General features: G+C 25.4%; 1 protein-coding gene across 2 annotated transcripts; it reads right to left on the bottom strand.

Moving 5' to 3' along the window:
- Positions 1 to 932: 932 nt before the first annotated feature.
- On the bottom strand, positions 933 to 22024 carry LOC114123569 (proton-coupled amino acid transporter-like protein pathetic). Of its 2 annotated transcripts, XM_027986597.2 has the most exons (9): positions 21861 to 22024; positions 21667 to 21770; positions 11663 to 11742; positions 7772 to 7849; positions 6898 to 7048; positions 5136 to 5618; positions 4623 to 4801; positions 3774 to 3940; positions 933 to 2398 (listed from the first exon to the last, which is right to left on the bottom strand). In XM_027986597.2, the coding sequence occupies exons 3-9, from the start codon at positions 11683 to 11685 to the stop codon at positions 2109 to 2111; spliced, it is 1371 nt and encodes a 456-aa protein (XP_027842398.1). In that variant the 5' UTR covers positions 11686 to 11742; positions 21667 to 21770; positions 21861 to 22024; the 3' UTR covers positions 933 to 2108. The 2 variants fall into 2 exon arrangements, with proteins under 2 accessions (XP_027842398.1, XP_027842397.1); XM_027986596.2 differs by lacking the exons at positions 21667 to 21770; positions 21861 to 22024 and adding an exon at positions 11817 to 11986.
- Between the last annotated feature and the right edge of the window lie 1899 nt (positions 22025 to 23923).

Here is a 23923-nt window from a genome sequence, read left to right as displayed (position 1 = left end):
TATACAAAAAATGCCTATGTATCTAAAATATTTATAAATAGCTTATTAGTTTATAAGTAGGGAATAGATTTTTATGTAATAAAACAACCATAAATATGAACTTATTTTTTAGTATGAAATTAGCACGAATTTATACAAACAAACCTGAGATCAGTAGATTATTTTTCAGCCTTTTAACCCATTTTAAGTTTTCATTATCAGATTGTGTGCTTAGTTGCCTGTATATCACAAAATAGGGGCTCGTATACGGTATATAGCTGTCGACTTGAGTCGCCATTCGTGCATGCCAGTCAAGTTACCTACCCGACTCATTACAGGCGTTTTATTTTCAATCTTTTTCGGTATCTACATTTATTATGATTAACCCTATCGAATAATACTTCAAAACTATCGTTAACCTATAAGTATTGATTTTAAAAATCATCCTATTAATTGTAGTTGAAAAATTATCCAATTTTAATGGAAAGCATTTCTTTTTCAGTTTTTCAAGATAGGAACGACTTCCCTTTAAAAGAACGAAGCGTTTTAAAGGACCATAACATACACATAATTATTTTTACATTTTAAATTTAATTAATTTAATGTATTTATCTATTATAAATTCTATCAATTTCTTAGTCTTTGTTTGCTCCATTATACTATGGTATATTGGTATCTAAATGTCCATATAATTTTGTCTTTTGTTACATTTTGTGAACATTTGTTTTAACATTGATCATTTTTTTACAGTTCATTTTCTTCTTTTACTAAGGTTTTTATATTCTATATTATGTCTACATTAAATTTCTGTTCTTGCATACCATGATAACTGGAAATACAGATAACATAATGACCAAATTTACCATGGATATTTTATACTTGGCTTAAACAATCCAAAACTTATGATTTGATTTATATTTAATCCGGTATTTTGAAGAAAAAAAATGTTGTCATAATTATTAAATTATATATTGATTATTATTATGTATAAAAAGAATAAAATAAAATACAATTGTAATTTCTTATTATCTATACATAATACATTTATAAAAAAATAAATAGAAAATTTTTGTAAACCTAGTTATAATAATATATTAAATATTATGTGAATCCGTCTAGACTCTAGATCAAATAAAAAAAAAAAGTCTTATAAAATAATATATAATAATAATAAAAATGATAAATTAATCTTGGCAGTTTCCACATCCGCGTCGGTCCCAGTCATCCGACCAACCCGACCACACCTTAACATTCTGAATACTTGTAAATGCATGATTAATTCTATTTTATACATAGGCGTAGTCAGTATTTTTATTTGCAAGTGACACAATTACCAATATTAATAACTTTTCATGTGTGATTATATTACATTATTATTTATGTAAAAAATTATTTTTGTTAACTCTTTTATTTACATAATTGTTTTTATAATTAAATTTTAAATTTTAATGAAAACAATTATTTTTTAAATCAAGCTATTTTTTACTTAATAAATTAGTTAAAATGTTTTTTTATCATATCAAAAAAAAATATATTCTACACGTCTTTAAATTATTATTATATTTAATACTCAGTCAATTATGATTTTATGAAGATATAATATAAATTATACACTATCAAGATGAGGAATATACCTATTAAAAATATGACGCATACTAATTGCCTCCCGATGTACCTTAAATTTCAACGTTAATGAAAAATGTCTAGTACTAGTTACCTCCCGACGGGCAGGTATTAAATGAGAAATTGATTCTTAAATGATTCTTAGTTTTATTCACTACCATTTTATTCTTTACATGAAGTAAAATATATATAAATACCAATTACCTGTTCGTCAAAAGCAATTAGTGTATATTGACCTTTTTATTTACGATAAAAACGGAAGGCAATTCGTATATTTTAAAAGACAACGTAAAAATTGATCTTAACGATATAAACAATAGAACCTTTTCTTTTTAATTTTTTGGTAAGAAATGGGGCAGAAGGCATTTGATCTCACCAAGAAACGCCTAGCACTACGCCTATGATTATATGTATATATACATAATTATCGTAACGATATACTCGTCACGATCGAAAGTCTTGAATTCTGTGTGGCTGGGCAGTGGATGGTATGGCCGGATTTCCGGTCATTCTGCGATTGGTTCAGTCAGCGTGGAATTTATGGCACATTTGACGGCCTGGGCGGGATCGTACGCAGCGATTATATCTGCGACGCTGTTAACCGTACCAAAGACCAACGCCAAGATACCGACAATGATTAGCACTACGTTCCGAAGTGTCATCCAGATGGTCACGTCGTTCCAGTATGTGGCAAACTCTATGAGAACGGGCACGACGATGCCGAGAAGCGAAAAACAGAAGGCACCGATGAGTCCGATGAACGGTCCGATAGTCGGTACAGCCACAGCGATCAGCACTGTGAAATACAGCCACACAAACGTTATATTACTATTATAAAAATATCAAGTGTAATAATTAATACATATATTATACTCGTCATTGATTTATAAATAGAGTGGTCTTGAAAAAAAAACATTTCAGAAAGTAAAAATTGCACTTGCAAACAATTTCAGTGTTGGAGAAGGGGATATATCTCTATTAATACACCACTGAAAGCAGTATAAAATATATTTGTATTAGAATTTAGGGCTACGACTCGTATGTGTCCGCAGAGCTCCCAGAAAAATCTAAACTTATTTTAAAGGATATTATGTAAATGTGTTACCCCCATCTTACAAAAAACGTACAACATAGAAAATTTGCATTCAACAGAGTCGATTTTATGTTGTAAGAATTAATATTAAAGTTATTTGATATATTATTAAGAAGATAAACATTTTATCTAGGTGCTAGGTTATTATGTTTAAGTTTTTATTGATTTTATATTTTTAAGCGAGTAATGATCATTTGAAAAAATTTAATATCTTATATTGTAATATAGAAAACTCACTTTAAAATTGAAACATCAATAAAACCTACGACCAACTCTATTTAGTATTCTTACTTTAAAATTTAATAATAAATCAATCCACTTAATTACTTTAATAACAATTATGCTGACAACACATCATTGGACCTAACGTAGTTCCACTACTATTTTACTTCGAAAACATTTTTTCCGCATTAATTATAAATATAATCAACGGTATCAAATATTTATTGAAAATACAGAACTGGATAAAGCATATTTATTTAAATTAAAAAAATTATATTGTATTATCTGATAATATTAAAAGCTAATTAACTATAAAGTAAACTAATTTTAAAAATATTTACAAGGTTTGAGGAAAGTTAAATTATAAGTTTAATATGAAAGTTTATAATTTTAATAGGTACTAAAAATATATTATATTGTATTATTTTATGTTAAAAAATGAACTTGCGTTTGGCTGGGGCTAATTGACTTTGGTAACTAATTTACGCCAAGTTTAACACATATATTTTGTTCAGATTCGGAAAGTGTTTATAACTTTATTTTTCAACGATAGGTTCATAAATATGAAATTCGTTTCGGTAGACGAAAATTGAATATTTTTCTATTTATGTAAATTATAATGTGTTTGCTATAGGTTACAGAAATAAAATTTAAAAAAATATTGATATGTGTCATAAGATTTTTAAAATAAAAAGATACTTTATTTCCAAATATGAGCATTTTGAGAAAATGAACAATGAGACTAAATAGGGAAATACATTTTTTTTATAAATAATTCAAAATTTTAAAGTAATTTTTCTTTTCAAAAAGTTTACCTGCAGCAACCTGCTATTAAATTTTACAATACCCTACTCACCGGACAGGGTCACCAGAACCGTTCTCAAAACATAATTGTGGAACATTGTAGATTTTTCAAAGTTTTCCTGAATTTTGGTCCAAATAATTTCCAAGCAAACGAAAAATTGTAGACCGTACGTGCAGAACACTGCTAAACTGATGCATATTTTAGCCATTTGAGCGGCACTGTAAACAAAACACAAACAATATAATGTCTAAGTTATTACACGTTTATCGCAAAATCATAAATAACAATAATTTATAGTTCAGTAAAAAACTGAATTTACTGTTTTACAAATATATGTATTATAATATAGCCATATAGGTAGGTATACAAAAAACATGTTTAGTCGTTAATCTATTAGGTAGATATTAGGTAGAATAATGCTGAACAGTCTAAAGCTCAGAATCTCACTTTAAACAAAATATTGATGTTTTTTGTTTTTTGTGAGTAAATTATCATATATTAAAAAAAAAAAATCAAATTTTGTACACTGTAGTTTTTTCTATGCATTGCAAACAATAAAACAAAAACTAATGATATAATGAATTATGAATACCTATAGATAATAACTGTACAAAGGACGAATACGTTATATACTAATACGTATGATGGCCGTTAATATATCTTTGTATTATACTAGTGTTTTATAAGACGCGTACATGGATGGTTCTGATTATAGACAAAAAACCAAAAAATTAATACAATTTTATGAAATGAAAATAATTTTTTCTATACTCAATTGGATTATTAAAAATAATGAACCGTGCTCTCAACCGGGTATAACAGAAGTCTCGGTACGTGGAAACAAGTTAAAAGATATAATGAGGGTATAGAGTCACATAACCAGCTGAATATTACACTCACACGTCTTCGATGGGAAGGTTTAACGTTATACTCGATTTCGTTGCTTCACCGTACTTCAAGTAACCGAAAAACCCGAGCAAAATGTACACCATGGTCACGCCACCCATGCCGACGTTCAGCACGCCAAAAATTCCTAAAAAGTTTCTGGGCGTTTTCATGTTGTTCTCCAACGGCATCACCTACAAAAATAAAACGTATATAAATTATTTTAAATAAAATATAAAATAAAAAATGCTCAAAATGTATAAGCATTAAACATAATATAATGAGTGCCTGTAATATAGGCAATAATGTAATAATATAGTAACATCAAGAAAAATGATTCAAATTGCATAAAAAGAAAAATAATGCACAAAAACAACTACTGTTTTTTCTATTTAAATAATATTATGTCTCAAACCCTGGTATTCTAGTAGATATATTACATATAATTAAACCCATACTAATCGTTTTTGAAGGAACTCATTTTTTTCTCCGTGCAATTTAAAGTACTTTTTGATAATGTAAACGTACCACACCAATAGCTTCCATGGCAAACACGGTGAGGCAGAAGAACGATGGGAACGTTTCGAGCGACCCCACGGCCGGCCTTTCTGAAATATTGGGCATGTCACTCAGCGTATAGTAAAACGTGATACCTAAACCGGTGGCCATCAACAGGTTAGCAACCATGGAGACGGGCGCCAAGTACTTGAGATTGGGTACGTAGCTGAGCAGTATGAGTGGTATGAGCAGTATCGCAATAAAGGACCGAAGGTTCAGTTCATAACCCATGTGGTATGTGAACAGTTGATCAAAGTTCGAAGCGATTATCACTGTGTACACGCTGCACGTTCCAAAGTACGTGACGAACAGCAGCCAGAGCACTGACTGACGGGTTACCGAAGAGAAATTTCTAGACCATTTAGGTCCGTTGGCGAATGCCACTTCAGCCACATCCGCGTAACTCATGGACGACACTCTTGTTCGCCTATAGAGCGTATGAGCGCATTTCACCTGTAAAACAACGAGAGTATGAAATGTGTTGAAAAATTGTATGTATCATAATGTATGTGTGTACAAATATAATTTAATGAAATAACTATTTTTTAATATGATGACTTATGAACAATAAAAACTGTTTTATTTTTAAACGTTTTCTAAATAAACAATAATTCACAAAATGTTTTTAAAATTTAAAAAAACAAACTAAAAAAAGGTCTGATTTCTACATCCTATACTTGATTATCAATTATATAAAAGCCTGCTCGTTAAGTTCAATGACTCAATTCAACCAATTAATTTTCAAAATAAAATGTCTCCAATAACACTTTTCCATAATTATTGGCATTTCACTACACTTCAGTTATATAGGGAAGTATTACATAATTTAAAAAATATTTAACGATGTTAACAATACTACTAAATAATATAGCTTTAAAATAAAATTAACTTAGTGACTAGTATAAAATATAAAATACATAATAATATTACTTTTCAGCAAATTGTGTATGTGCTTGAAAACTATAAGCAAGTAAAAACTATACTATTTTAAAATATATAATAATATGTATTAGTATATAGTAATAGTACTATATATTACTATAATATTATATTCTATTTTAATATGTATAAAAATTGTTGTGTTTTTACATTATGCAGTAAAATTTATTAGTTATGGTGAAAAGTTAAATTTAATTTAAAAGTTAAAAGTACGAATTTGTATGGTTATAAAAATATTATTATTGGACGTTAACAACTAACAAGTTAATTTTGAAATAAATACAAATGTTCTAAAATTTATAATAGGATAGTCCAATTATGTATACAAAACTGTGTTAATTAATTTTTTGGCTATTTTTCTTCTATATATAAAGCATTTTTTAGTACCTAGTTAAAGCAATATTTTGATTTTAAATAATATCTCATGGTAAAACCAATAATGATTAAATGATACAATCGTACAATATACTTAATAGGTTACGTAATTAAAATTTGATGCATGTAGTGGACTTCATTATATACCTCCCAGTAAATGCTATAATTTTTGCACATGATAAATGCACGACAGTCATAAGTATCCTAGCTGTAAAAATATATCTCTGACTAGTTTGATTTATCGGTTAAACAATTGATTCAAATAAAATACTTATAAATCATACATGCATATTTACATTATTTATTATTATTATTTAGAGAGTTCTTTTGTAAACAATATGACGTACCTATATTTAACTATAAACGATATTTTACACATCGATATAAATTTAAGACAATATGCAACTTATATACTAACCAATGAGTACGAGCAATACGTGCACACGAAAGACACAAACACTGTTGCGAATATGCCGGTTATAAGTCCTGAACACTGGAAAGCTAACGGCATGGCCAGGATGCCGGTTCCCAGAGATGCTTTAAGTAAATGAGTCAAAGTCTCGCCATTACTGGAAAAATCATTAAAAATAATTAATAATTATTATTAAATAATGTTTAATAATAATCCATACAGATACAGATGTCAAATATACCTGTACGACTTAATTTATTTACAATTTATGAATTCCTACTCATGTGATAGGTATACCTAACAAGTACCAATGAGTATGATATTATGTAGGCATTGAATTACGCGATTAGTATTGTATTTATTGAAATATTTACAAACTATAATATAATGTATATATAGTATAGAGATTTTGAAAATTTGAACCACGGATATTTAATAGTAAAATTTTCAGAAACAAAGAAAAGAAAAATTAAATTTGCTTAGATATTTATCAATTCCTTTTTGTCCCGAATTATAAAGTTAAATTAATATTTATATTTTTAAATGTGTAACATACTTTTTCTGTTGTTGTGATAAATTATTAAATGTATATTACATACAGGATACAACTAACACAGTTATATTTTATTTACTTTTTTTTTTAAATATTAAAATATGTGATATTTTAAACTAAATAATATAAAGGTATTAAATTTATAGGTATACACGATTTATTTGATTTCAATCGTTGAAAATTTGAATAAAAACGTATTTTTTACTTTATATTTTAGGACAAAACTGCAAAAGGGTATCACAATGATATTTTTTTCTGGCTTCCAATACCTATAAAAGTGACCTTATTATAGGTATAGATATAATAGTTATTAGTTACTACACTCACGTGGTTGGGTGTTCTAAGTTTCTCTCAAGAAACGGATCGAAATAGTCGCCCTTTTCTTGATTTCTTAAAGTTTTTTGTCTGAAATGAATACATTTAGTAAGTAAAATAAACGTATAATATTATAACTTATATTTATAAATTGTATGTTAATTTATTTTATTTTTTTTTTTGATCATTATTATGTTATAATTTATATGTCGATGAATAACGTGTACTACTGTACTATAATCTATTATAGTTACAAATTACCTATATCTTATTGACACTAAAAGAGTAATCAAATGAAACATTTATCAAATCTGACGACTGTTAATTTTTCTAATGAAAAACAAAAACACTACAATGGTGTTTAAATTAAATTTAAATAAAAGAATAATTATTTGAATTAAACTTCACTGCATATAAGTGAATAAAATGTATTAAGAACCATCAACTAGTTAAAAAGTTTAAAGTAAGTAAAAAAAATAATTGTTTTTAAAAATTTTAACTTAAGAAGTTAGCTAATTTTTAATTAACTTATAAACTAGATTAGTTTAATTTATTGTTGAAGTAACTTAACTTTTATTACTTCATCTTAAAGTAATTAGTCAAGTTCATAGGATTAAATTTTTTTTTAATTTTGTAGTTTATATAGTTTTATACATACAATGTTTTAAATAAAAATAATCCAATATCACAATAATAATAAAAATACTATAATTTCTACTAAGTTTCTTGGCAAAATAATATTATATATATAGATTATAGATAGGCATTATTGCACAGAATATATATATTTAACAATTAGTTTTCATATATTTTTAATCTCTTTGAACATTTTGAAAAAATGTGCATTTCAATTTTATTTTATCATTTTTCAATAGTTATCGGGAGGAAAAAATGTAGTTGTTCTCAAAAAGGTTTAAAATTTAATACAAGGTTGAGAGTTCCTCATGTTAATAATATTAATTTATAAAATTCATATTGAAATTAAAAAATTTTAAATATATTTAAACGTAATTTTTTTAAAGGCAATATTGGTTTTAGTTATTTTATTGTAATAATTCAAAAATACTGTTCATGAAGAACTTAAAATGTACGCGTATATATCGTTATATTTTGTGTACACAATAACGTTTTTGAAATATTTAGACTAATTTAATACTATTGCATATTTATTTTATTTTATACCATCACGAAGTTATTTACACCATTCTATGATAGGAAGTCTATAAAAGTTAACAACAATAATATTAATATGTGATATAAAAAAGCAAAACATTTACTAAGAGATTTAGACTAATCGTGTTCGCTTAGAATTATTTTTCATATGCAATGGTTTATAATTGAATTAAAAATTTAACAAGTATCATATGCGTTACACTATTTACATTGACTTACTCGACGAAATACGCTCAATATTGTATAGAATATTGGTTACTTAGTGTCCCCCTTTTTATTATTATTTTTAACCCGATGTGATGGTACTTAAATACCATTAACGACTCCACTAAAAATGTTATTAAGAAAACATACGTTATTACTTATCGACAGTATTAATTAGTTGTTAAATTAACAATACAGGAAAATGGGAAAACATGACGGCTCATTTTTTATAGTTCATAATAACAATATAAGTATTTTTAATCCAGCGACTAAGTTGTTACCTACATCACACAAATAACGCATCATTGCAAATCCGAATGACTGTATTATGTAGGGCTGTGCTTGGACTTACTAGCCACTTCAATGTAGTTAAAAATGTACAACAAATCCAACGAGCTTTTGACTTAAGTTTTGGACTGTTATTTTTAAGAAATTTGCGTTTAAAATATTTTATTTATTAAATAGATTCCAGAACTAGCCACTCTCCCATAAATTAACAATTAACAATTAACATTAATTTACAGTACCTATTAAAAATATATCATAATATACTTTAGTAGATATTGATAAATATTTAATAGATACACTTATACAATTTTTCAAATTTGAAAGTTTTTTTTGCATAAGTTAAAAAGTTAATCAATAAAAAACAAATAACAACTAAATAATATGTATATATTTTTAAACTATATACATATAATATATATTAGGATTATATGTATTTGTTTTTCACCGATAAACTTTTTACTTTTTTTGATTATAAAATCAACGCATTAAACACATAAGACATTTTATTATATTAGGGTGCGTAATCTGTATGCCTATATAATAATAATAGATTATATAAAAAAATTTGTTATAAAAGCCTAGGCAGTGCATAATATACTATACTATACTGTAGTAAAATAAAAATTTTCATAATATATAATGGACTAATGGACCTCCTTTAATGGGACACTTATGTTTTAAAACTTTTACCCATAACATTTAAATTACAAACTTTTAACAGCCTAAACTGTTCTTAGCCTTTAACATAAATCTTTTCTCGAAGGGAAGTAAAAATGCAAAATGTTTTTACACATATGTGTGTATTGTACATAATATTTTTCCGGAATACGTCGAAACCGAGCAAATACATCAATAACGCCCGATCAAAATATGAACTGCCCACGATGTTTGAGCAAAACGTCCTAGTTCGATTTTCGTCTAGGAAAATCTATTTGTGATCAAAAACATAATTTCGACAAAACCGTGCCAACTATACATTTAAATATTTTAATGTATTTAAAAAAAATTTCCTTACGATCTTTTTTTAAATGTTTTAAATTAACATTACAATAATACTACATTATTAACCTTATTATTAACTATAGTATAATTCAATAATATTTATTGTGCATAATATTTTTAAAAAAGCATTGTGCACTTGTGCCTACTGTAAATTCCTTATTGTATGGCTTTGTCTAAACGATGTGATTCACAACTAGGATTGTCAGAGAATAAGTTGAAAAATGATTTTTTGCCCAAATGCAAAGGCGTTTAGCATTTTTATGATAATTTTTTAGGTTTGTCCAATTTCAACTATAACCTGTAATATATGTAGGTAATAGAGGTGAAGAAGTTAATGAAAATAATTAATTAAGTGAACAAAGATCGTTAAATTAATAGTTAATAAAATATGATAAATTTAATTAAATTTTAATTAGCTAAATTTAAAATTATTATTAAAAAAAATACAGAACTTAACCAGGTTTAAAAAATGTTAATCCTTTTTTTTAGAAAATTCATTTGTAACTCACTTAAAAAATGATTGGATTCTTTTTAGTTTCTTATTATTCCTAATTTTGATGAACTACATTATTAAATTTGTATTATACTATACACTGCAATAAATATACCTATACGTACATGTTAATTAAATTATACGCATTTCAAATAATAATTTAACAATCATACATTTTTTATAAATTAAAATAATTAAATATCAAAGCGATTCAAAATATTTTAAAAATTATATCTTGTATAGATAATGCTAATATAAACAATAGGTCAAATATTCAATGCTTGAAACTAAATCATTGAAGTAAATAATTTTATAAAAAATAGCAATTGTACGTAAATCCTTTAGTTTGTAATTATACAAACCTCACGAAAATCGTATATAAAATGGTATTATAAACATTTAGTAAAAATTTCAAGTATCTATGGTTTTTCTTTTTTTAATTACGACAAAATGAAATAATCAATTTTGTATAAAACAGGTTTTGCGCGCAAAAATTCAAGTTTTTCCTTCCTTTTTATTTTGTTTTCCCGATATTTTTTTAAAAAATACTAGGAATTTTCTATTTAACCTTTTATAAAGTACAAGCTAGGTTCATTGTTTTACCAGAAACGATATTAAAGTTGAAAATCTAAGTATTTTTACTACTCCGTGAGATGATAACATCAGACACACAAAAAATTACACATTATTGTAAAATTAATACATTCATTATTCCACTCATGAAAAATATTGATTAAACTTACCTATTTTCCGGTACTTCTCTCATCTTAGAATTTTCGCCAATTACGATCGACTGGAGTTTCGGTCCTGCTTCTTGTGAATCCTGAAATGCAAATAATTTATTAATTTTTTTTATCAAGACGGTTTTATTTGTGAAAATATTTTTTATATTATTACGACAATATATTGTGTTCTCGTGTTGTATTGCATGTGCATCACAGTAAACACCGCATGACAGACGATATTTGGGAACACCGGAATCTGACAGTGTGTGAGAGAGAGAGAGGGAATGAGAGGAAAAAGAGGTGGAGAGTTGACAAGTTTTCAGCCGACAAGAAAAGAATAAGTCTTTAAAAATAAACTCTTTAGGCGTAGTTTGTATAAGATCTACACGCTTGTATACGCCAGACGGACGCGCGGACACTAAAATATTATGCTTAATATATAAATATATTATATACATTAATAAGTATAGGTATAGACGGCGGTGGTGATACAATACGTTATACATTTATCGTGTTCACAATTAATGATGATTTTAGTCGTGGCACGGATGAGAGATAAACGAATGGATAAAAAACATTTATTTCTTAAATGAAATATCAACATATTATATTATGTATAACTATTGTACCTATGTATACTATTTATAGTATATGTATAACTAATTATATTGCAATAATTAGTACTTACTGAAGTAAAATTTACTGGAGCAAATAGCAAAAGCTATTATTATCGTCATTGTAAAAGAAACACAATAAAAGTCAAACGGAAACCGGAGAATTTCGTTGTATCAAAACCGGTGAGAAATGTTAGGTAGGTACCTACTTAGTCCTATATCCGTGTCAGACGTCGACAGAGTGCAAGCTACGAATATGTAATTAGGTAAAATAATTTTTTTCCAAGACGTTACTGCTAATTATATTTACTGCCCATGACACTCACAAATTTTAATTACGATAATGCGCAAATCCTACATACTTCGGTAGTTCGGTCATCTTAAATCCCGAATGTTTGCGGGTATGACTGCGTATGAGAGATATTTAAAGTCACATGTTTTATCTATAATATTGAACATAATAATAAAAAAAAAATGATGTATATGTGCAGGAGGCAGGCCTATGTATATTTTTTATATATTTTTAATTAACATGCACAACAATGTACCTAATCATATAATATGATACAGGCAAGCTGCAGGGCATTAACAAATTAAAAGGTTAAATTACATTTAACTTAGTTGCATAGCGAGTTATTTATTATTATTATTTTTTTTTTTAGATGTAACTACTAATTTAACGAGTTTAATATTTTTTTATGATATAATATACAATACCTAACTTATGAGTTAATTTATTTTATTGTCACATCAAGTAAATTTGTACCCATAATATAAACCTCATAAATCTAAAATAGATGTAAATATTATCGGAAATATCAAATATTATTTATCAATAATACTGATTTATTATATTTATTTTAAATAGGAGGCACTGACTAAATTGTATTTTGAAATGTTTCGCAATATTTTTGAATCATTTAAAATATATAAAAATGAGTAATGACATATATAAACACTAATTTATCCAAGACATGTGAAACGAGTAAATAATAAGTGCATAATTAATTATATTTTTTAGTAGTATATTATAAATGTATAAATGTATGATTAGTAAAAATATAATGATTTATAATAATAGTATAAATACATATTCACAAAATATTATTTATAGTACCATAATATATTAATATTGTATAATGGACATTAAAGCATTAAACAGAATGTTATAACATATAAAAGTAACCATTATTGAGAAAAGAAAAATACAACTAATTTACCCACTACCTATTCTATACTGCTTAATAATTAATAGTTTTTATTATATTTTCTAATTAAAAAAAAATATATTTGTTTGTAAGTAAACATGAGTATCACTATGATGTATTAATATTTAATTTACTTGAAGTATTTGCTTCGTTCGTCTTATCTTTTTACAATAATATAGATATTTTTAGTTTTTAGTTTTTTACTCCAATTATTAACATATTTTTTTATTTTTATAATATTATACTATAATTGTATGTATTTTAAAATAATGTTTGAAACACACGTGAAATAAATATCCGTGATTTACCAATTAATTACAAATTAAAATCACGAATTTTTTAATTTAATTATATACCTACCTACCTACCTACCCGAAAAACATGTAATCACAAGAATCTTAATTTTCTTTCAAATCCAAAAACTCTAAAAGCTTAGGTATAGTTATAAGTTATAATTAATAGTTATATAATACTTTTAATATTTACATAATACTGCTTATCAATATGATGAAATAAAATGATTAATTATATTCTGATAATGAATTTGATTAGTGTAGTATACAAACTTAAAAATTTGTAGACTATTATGTAAAAAAAAAAAACAATAAAATAATTTAAATATTCTGTTGGAATTCATCATAGATTGAAGGTATGAAATTACCTACAACAATTAATTTTAATTTATTAATTTTTAATTCTAATACCTTTGTACATAGAATTACTATGTTATTTATTAAGCTTTTAAAAAAAATATATAATTCTAAATTTTATGTAAAAAAAGTAAATAGTTTTTGACTTTATTAGGTTACTTTATAAGTATTTAAGTATACTTTGGGAGGAAGCAATGCGAAAGCGGTCCCCTCCCGGTCGTCGATTTAACCCACAAAAAAAAAAAGTATACTTTAAATTAACTAGTAATTTTTCCAATTTTTTTAAAAAAAAAGTAACTTTTAACTTTAAACATAAATTAAATTATTTATATTAACCTAACTTAACGATTAGAAAAAATTTGTTGACTTAACGAGCCTTAGTCACGGGTGTATGTATGATCAATAATTAAAAAAAAAAAACAGTGTGGTGCGACAGAATCACAGATGGACCACTGTACACTGACAGACTAAAAATAGATACGCTAATTTAGTAGGCAATTAGGAATTTAATTATACAGGTATTGATAAATAACTATGTCCCACGTAGACATGTGTTAATCGTGCAGTTTAATTATTGATAACTGCAATACAACTATGTATCATGTATTTAATTACTATACCTACCTATAATAAATTAATGCACTGCTCGTCTGCACTATATAATATTATATACGTACTGGAATGCAGCTAGTGGTGGGTTCTAAATAGCCTTAGATTTTTTTTTATTACAAGAATAATATTATAGTTTATTATCATTTATAATATAATAAATATAAATAATATACATAATATAATTAAAAATGTATAGGTTGTAAGTTGTAAGTTGTAATAAACAAAAATATTTTAAAAATTACTATAAGTACCTGTCCTATTCATAGACTCTAAAAAAAAGAAAAATATTTGATTGTTATTATAATATTTTTGTTTTATTTACAACTATTCGCATACCTATTATTAAGTTATTAAATTATTTATACCTATATTTTGTTGCTTACAATGTTGACATAAATTTACAGTGTTGGAACAATGTTAATTAATTGTTTGATGCATAACTAAACATTATACATGTAAGCTCAGGGGTGTTTCCATAGGGTATACATATTACATATAGGTAGTATACTCTCAAGATTTTTTCAATATTATGGATATACTGTGTATGCTCTCAAGTCTCAATCGATTTGTGATTTTAACTCTCCAGATATTTTTACAAAATTATAAGTATACTGCATAATGCATGTACATAAATCATATACAAAAGTAAAAACAAAAATTAATTTAACTATGTGATTTTGCCATATTTACGTCAATTATTTATGACTGAAAGAGTTATACTCTTTAGGTACTTTTTAATATTTGTAAATATTGACGAGATATAATATAAAGATGATAAATTATATAAGAAATCTGATTTAAAAAGTTTTCCATATTATTGATATGCTCTTTACCGCCTTTACTCCTATAAACCATAAAAAAAATATTTTTTACTGTATTAAATGTTTATATTTTGGTTTTTGATGATTTATAGAACACACAAAAAAAATAAATGGGAACACCTCTGTATAAGCCAAATATTAAATCAAAAAAATAATTAACACGCATAATGAACTTGTAGTTTTTCTTTTCAAAATATTTAACGGATAAAGATCTAACTGCGTATCGTACAAAATAATCCATAATCATCATTCATCATCAGTTATCGGTCAAACGTAAAATATGATGGTACATATTAATACGCCTAAATTCTCGTGTTATAGTCTTGTGATTTAAAAAACCAAAAGTGGCAGGATCAAAATAACCACTTTACTTCTCTTCTGCTATCCAAAAATGCAGGTTAAAACAAAGAACCAGTTTCTTGACATTCGTATAATATATTTATTACGAGTTTTCTCCGATCACACACTGTTACGAGTATACACTATCTAAATCTTTAATTTCTTTATTATAATACAGTTTCCATAATTATTCACTCCTAAACATATGGCGTTAATTCGTGAAACAGACAGGACATAAAAAAAAATCCTAAGGCATGTTAATGATCGAATATATTGTAGTGTGAGGACTGAAGATAAACTAGTTTAAGCTGTAAGGTCAAATAAAGTTCGTCCACGTGCTGCCCAGACGATTTTTAAAAATTCGGACCATGTCTAATGTCAATAGAAGAGTAGTATAGTGAGTAAAAGAATAAAATAAGTGATGCATGCAGACGTCTCGTATTTTTGTTTGTGATCATTATTAGACTTATAATTTATTGTATTCAATTTTTATTCCAATTAAAATATACATAGAATACAAAGTGTAACGCGAAAAACACCCGTGTACATAAACGATAATACCTGAACAGTAAACATGTATAATGATCCCATAGGGCAGATACTTGCATTTACATCTATAGGTACAATATGCCTGGTAAATGTAATACAGCATAATACCTACCTAATATACTTGATTAATTTATCACTTATACTTTATATTAATTAGCTACTTACTCTATATTATGAAAATAATTATAATTTACTATTATTATGTTCTTAGAAATGGTTTGTTAACAGATTTCGTTAAATTATTTTTATCTTATTGATTAGTATAATAAACCCAATGTTTTATCAATAACAAATACAAATTAATTAAGTTATTATATGCCCAATTTACACATACGATTATTGGTAGGCAGTGTTAGAAATCTTCATTAAAACATAATAATATTCGTTCTTATACTGAAAATTATATCTGTATCTTCTCTGGTAGATACCTATCTAATTATAATGTTGACTTAAACTTTTTTTTAAAAAAAAAAAAGGTACAGCCTCTGTTTATCTTCATTTTACTCCTCACAATAAAAACTCAAGTGATACTCAAAATTATAATAAGAAATCGTTCTATGAAAATCAACTTTACATTTATATTTTCCATTCTGCGTTCAAAATCATAATATAAGCATTGTAGTCGGGCTGTAAGATTTATTTATAGCAAATAAAAACAGTAGTAGTTGTTCATAACTGTTTAAACATTTTTTTTTACAAATAACATGTGATTTAGTGTACAACCTAACTTTAAAAATTATTATTTATTAATAATCAATGGATTTATTTTAGTTATGCCTAATGAAAGATCTAATATTATATTATGAGTAATATTATCTATTTTTCGACAACCTCTGTATTTGTTTTTAAAATAAGCTATTGAAATATGGAAATAAAAACTTATTAATTTTGAATTATTACTGCCCATATAAAATATTTTCGGTTTTACTGTAAGGTACATTTTACTTCAGGCACTTTAGACTCGAATATTTTTCAAAACTGATTATGAAACCAGTATTTTAAATGTTTCTCTATATTTTTATACATGTCCTATTATGATACGGTATATTATTAAATTGATCGAGATTTATGTATTATTCATTAAAACTAGACAAAATAAATATTTATATTTAAATAAATAATTTAATAACAGTATTTTCAGTCGCTTACACAATAAAAAAGACAAATGATATTTTAAATCAAAAATTAATTATAAAATTACCTAAATCAAACTTTAATCATTCCTAGACCGGCTAGACCTAATGATATTAAGATTATTTGAGTTATTGTATTTCATTGGTATATGGGACATAGTACATATATCAGTAATAAATGATAATAATGATGTGGTAATTTTAATCTTAAAGAACTTTATATTGTGCAAGGCATATAACTTTAACTTTATATATTTTATTTGTTTTGAAAATTTAATCGTAAAATTATGATCATCGCCGAATTACAGAATAATGATCTGGATGACACTAAAACTGGGAATAAATCAAACAAGAAATAAATATTTAAAAGAATTGTCTGTTATTTATTGACTAGTGTGACTTAGTGAGGTCCAGCTTATTAATTATCAATGTACCTATAGGTAATATTCAGTAATCATGTAATAAAAGTTATTAAAAATTAGAATGAAATAATTATGAAAAAAAATAAGTCAGACGTTTACATAAAGGCTCATTTCCCGTATAAACAAATAATGATTAGGGCAGAGAAATTCTAGTATTTACATATTTACCTATTTTGCGTAATCGTAAAAAAAGGCTAGCTCTAGATACACATTTGTTTTATGTTACAAAAAATTCAAACACGAAATTTTATGTTTTTATATTAAATATTTTAGGTAATTAGGTGTTTTTACTTTTCAAGACATATATATTCAGTATTATTTTTGCTTCATTAACTACCTATATTGTTTTTATTTTTGTGCTTTTTTACACTTTTTTTTCGTCACAACATTTATCAAAACAACATTAATTCATTATTATACAATTTAAAGGCACTCCAATCAATATCATTTTCTTTTTTCGAATCAATAAAAATAAAATTATATACTTGTCTAATTTCATTTAGAAAAAAAAAGATTTTTTCATAAATAGTATGAAATATACCTATTTAATTAATCGATTTGTATGTATTTTATTATTTTAAATTATATCTTTTTTTATTAATGTTTATTAATTAAACCTTTAAAAGCAAAGGTAAATGTATATTTAATACTTTTTTAGGCTTATAGTTTATAAAAATCATCTGTCCTATTGATGATATTGCCATGATGAAGGTTAATAATTTATAATGTGATATGTCAACACCATTAAGTAATTATGTCTTATACATTGTTTTTAGCTACGCGACACCCAAAAACATTTTTAAAAGAATTTATTTTTGAACCAAAGTGAAATCGCACATACTTAAAAATATATGGTTATAACTTTTAGATAGTTTATTATTAATATGATTAATAGAAAACATACATTTTTAATGGTATTACAGTAAAACTTCCATAAAACGAGCTTCCATTTAATGACATTTTCTGTTAAACAAATTATTTTTGAAAACCATGACCTTTATTGTTAATTGCGCGTTAATTATATTTAACAAATTCCTATATAATACGAATTGTTTTTTGTTCCCTACGAGACTTCGTTTTATGAAAGTTTCACTGTATTTTGAATTATTTAATTTAAAAACCTTGTCGAACCAGATGAGACGACAAGACTAGACAAAACGTTTAATAGTACATATATTAATAACATTATAATTTATAACTTTATGAGTAATAAACTAATGACCAATTAGCATTATACCATTTCAAAAGCAAAACTCAAAAGGTATATATATACCTATAACCAATATATTTCATAAATTCAATTAACTATTTATTAGAATATACAATTTTTTTTAAATCCACCTTTAAGGATTATGCAATTTTATGCATTTAGTTTGTAATATATAAAGTAAGTACTTATATTATATATTATTGTGTATAACTATATAAGTAGTATTAGTTTTTACATAATATGATGCATGCATAAATGTATTTTCTTTTTAATTTGAAACCAAAAATGTTTAACATAATCAAAAGGCAAAAAGTTAATGTTATGTTTAAATTTACATCTACCTTTAGATAAAAGTATAACACATTAATACATGAAACGTGATGAAATATCTAACATGATATAATTCAAATTCAAATTAAATTATAATAATATTCAAATAATTAAATATATTATACATAATTTAAAGAAAATGCATATAAATCATAATCGATAAACATTTACCATGTACCTAACTGGCATTTGGCAGTAAAAAATAGTGATAAATAGAAATTTTATCACATGAACGTAATCAGAAATTGTTCTTGATATAAAGAACTATGATGTCGACAGGTAACGAGTTTATCAAAAATAATATTATATTAACAATAGATTATTATGTTAAGCTTTTCAAGCTTTGTGTTAAACACATCAATACCATTAAATACCCAAAGTTAATATAAATTAAAATTGTCATATGCAAGTATATATATATATATGTACCTATATATAGGTACCATAAGTACCATAAAACTGGTTAATTAGATATGATGAGGATATTTGAAGCGAATCGGCTCAAAATATTTATATTATTATTTTTGCAAATTACCTACTGAAAATAAAGTAAAACTTAATAAAAAATTTTATCTCCACAATTTAATTTAGGCACCAAAACATTTTCTACGAATTTATGAAATTTATATACCACGAGATACCACATTACTGGTAAATTGATAAGGCTGAAATTTTTATTTTTATTTTTTACGGTTTGCCAAATTCGAAAAACATTACGTGGCTCGACAGTTTAAATGTAATAACTCATAAAGTCATAACACACTAAAAATACATTTTACAATTGTAATGTAAGATATTAATGGTGTAATAATACAAATTTGATTTACTTAATTGAAATATAAATTTTTGATAACAATTAATTTATTTTTTTTAAATAGAGTGATTTGAGTTAATACAAAATTTTTTTATCTATTTTTAACAACACGGGAATTGCATTTTTAGCACGGGTAGCATTTATTAATAAAATTACAATTTTATGTGTTAAGGAATTTTTAAATAAAATTTTATAGGGACAATTATTTTTGTTTTTTTATAGAAATAATGATTTATACATATTTTATTCATTTTGTAGTAAAAAAAAAAATTATTAACCTATTTTCCGAATAATTTAAGATATTCTATTTTCATTTACCTATATAGGTAATTTATAACTGATACCTACTTTAAATTTGTAAACTGAACATAGTTTATAAAAGAGTATGGTTCCTTCAAATAAAGTGCTTTAACTTTTTTTTTTTTTTTGATAATTCCTTAAAATTAAGTATAGGTGTGGTGAGCTTAATTTAATTAGCATACCTTTTAATTAAAACCAGATAATAACACTATTAATATTATTTTTCGTGTATTAACTGTGGTTTTCTCTATTACCTACCTACTCAATATCTAACACAATAATATACATTTTATTGATTTATAATATATTTTAAGATGTATACAATGATTCATCTCAGTTATCATATGAATGTACGATTAAATTCTTAGAAAAAATAAATGGATGGCTTTATTTGCTCCAAATCCATACAAATATAAGATAACTTATTAAAAATATTTAGAAAAAAATTGACAAGGTGCCTGATTGTACATTATTAATAATAAATAATATTAAAAGACCTTTGTTATTTGATTAAAAATAGTCTATATATTAAAAACTCATAGAAATATTACCAAATTCCTCTTAAATTGACCCTAATTAAACCGTTTTACAGCATTTGGTTACTATTTGAAACAATTAAATAGGTACCTTTTTTGTTTGGTTCCCTGTATAAATACTACTATTTATAAACGATAATGATCACTATATTAAACGTGATAGTTAAATAAAAATGTGATCGTATTATAATATATTAATAGAATTTAATTGATAACATAATTGTGAACTGTGATTTAAAAATAAAAAAAGTGTTCATTTTTTTGAAACACAAAAATCAAAAAAACATAATAGATACAATGATTTTTAACAATTAAAACATAGATAATGTATTACTCAACTCAACACAAAAGTATTTATTAGCCTGGAATTATACTTGAACAATTAATTTAATTTAATTTAAAACAGTGGAAATATATTTACCACAAATTAATAAATGTTAATAAAAAAATAAAAGCTATATAAATAAATATAATATATAGATACCTGAACACAAATTTTTCGTTGCTCCGTAGTTTTTTTCTCAATCCCAAAAGAATATGTTTTTTTTTTAATATTATTCAGTATGAGTTAAATATGTAGCTTTTCATCTGTAATAGACATGGTGTGTGTTACAAACAGTGTATAGTATTTATGAATGAAAAATTTAAAATTTTGGTAATTAATACTAATATACTTACTGACTGAAATTTGTTGAACAATAATATTGATTATGCTGGTACAATAGATACGAATATTGAAACGAAAATCATAAAATCAAAAATCGATTTGAAAAAATCAAAAAATATATCTGTGATTACACGACGGCACGCGTTCGAATGAGAAATGCATGATGAAATAAATCGGTACCCAGCTACTACCTAGGTATGTAAGTAAAAATCCAGTTTTCGACTGTGGTTGGAGCATAGATGCCCCCACTACGACAACATCATTAAATACTACTCGTAGTTTTTCATATTTCATTGGTTCTCAAAATTATGTACTTACTATATTATAGTGTGTAGTGTTATAAAGGTGTTGTGTATATATACATACAAGAATTAGAATTAGACGATGCAAGGGGTGGTGTGCGTACCATAGAGTCGCTGACATATCATACGATGAAATTAAAAAAAAACACAATAATTTAACGTATTAATATAATTAATTCTCTATACTCTATAGTAATAGAAATTGTAGTAACTGCGGTATAGAGTGGTCATTTAATGCACTTGGTCCTATGGTTTTATGCACATGCATAATATACATACATTTTTAATTGATATATTGTAATTGATAAACATGCAATAGTGTTGCTCATTGTAATATTTTGAAAATTCCATCATTATCGTGAACCGTATTGCACGGAAGTCCGTGGAAATTACTTTCCCAAGTGTCCGCTGAATCTTCGCACGTGTGCGCAATGTGCACATCATGTACATTTTCTTGGGCATTGGTTGTAGAAGCAAAGGGGACATTTTTCTATGACCACCAAACAGTATAACGTAGTAATAGTTAGAGATTCGTGCTGGGAATCTTAGAATGCCGTCGCACTATTTTACACCACACACCATAATGCTATCTTTTACTTAGATGCACTCACAGAGAGCGAAAACGATTAGATTTTATTTATTTGATGTTTATCGTGCAAGTGCTTTATGTATGACCAATGAACATAAGCATATAACCATTCATGTTTTTATACTGTCATATTATTATGATTTTATAAATGTATATAAATTATACTTAATTACAATTTATAAAATATAAATACTTAAACGTTTTAGATAAGTCGGTAGTAAAGTCTCTATGTACAATAGTCGGTTATATGGTTTGTATACATAAAATGTTTGTGTCGTCCACCACCAAATCGCTTGTATACAAATCTAGGTCAAAAATTCAAGGACAAAATATCCCAGGTTGAAATATCCAACGGATAGAATAAAATATCCAAATTATATATTTATGATAAAATATATATAATATTTTTGATTATTTTTTTTAAGTAATAATTTATTACCAGAGTGTGATTGTTAGTAATAGAATACAAATAGTTTTATAAATTTTATATAAACAATTTTTTTTTCAACTTCCCTGACTCTCTTTGGACAATTTTTTGATCAATTATTTGGTTGCGATATCGATGTACATTTTATGATACATTTTTTATAAGTATCCAAATTAAAAACCCTTAGATAGTTAGATTATTTTTATGTGTTGTCTAAAAAATTATATACTTATAATGAGAAGTAAAAAAAAAATTTCAATTTAATTTAGATAATTTATCTATTTATTCAATGCTTTAGCTCTGGATATTTTATCCGTTGGAAATTTTTACCTTGTATATTCTAGAACAGGATAATATTTTATCTTTGGGTATATTTTATACCAATACCCCTCTTTATAAACATTCTGTGTAAACGTGTAGTCGATTGATTTTATGTTATTTTATCATTTCTCCAAGCACTTTATTACCTATTATAATGTAATATAGCTGAAGGTATTTACGACAACCGTCTCGCCAGTCAGTCACCTGTAACCACCTGCTGTGTGCGATACGATCCACTCTTGGAGTACACGCATTATACTAACTACTAATGTTAAATAGTATTGTTATGATTTCAAAATCCAAAATAATGCTCCTATAAAAAGCATTTATATTTTAACAAGTTTTGAATCAAAAAAATATTTTTTATTAAATCTAAAAAAAAAATTGTATGACTGCATAATTTTGTCTCCTGCGAGGAATTTTAGTTTAACTAAA

Source organism: Aphis gossypii, chromosome X (assembly GCF_020184175.1).
Source record: "Aphis gossypii isolate Hap1 chromosome X, ASM2018417v2, whole genome shotgun sequence".
In the NCBI taxonomy this organism is placed as follows: Eukaryota; Metazoa; Arthropoda; class Insecta; order Hemiptera; family Aphididae; genus Aphis; species Aphis gossypii.
Note: the sequence above shows the minus strand (reverse complement) of the source record. Positions and strands in the feature narration are given on the sequence as shown.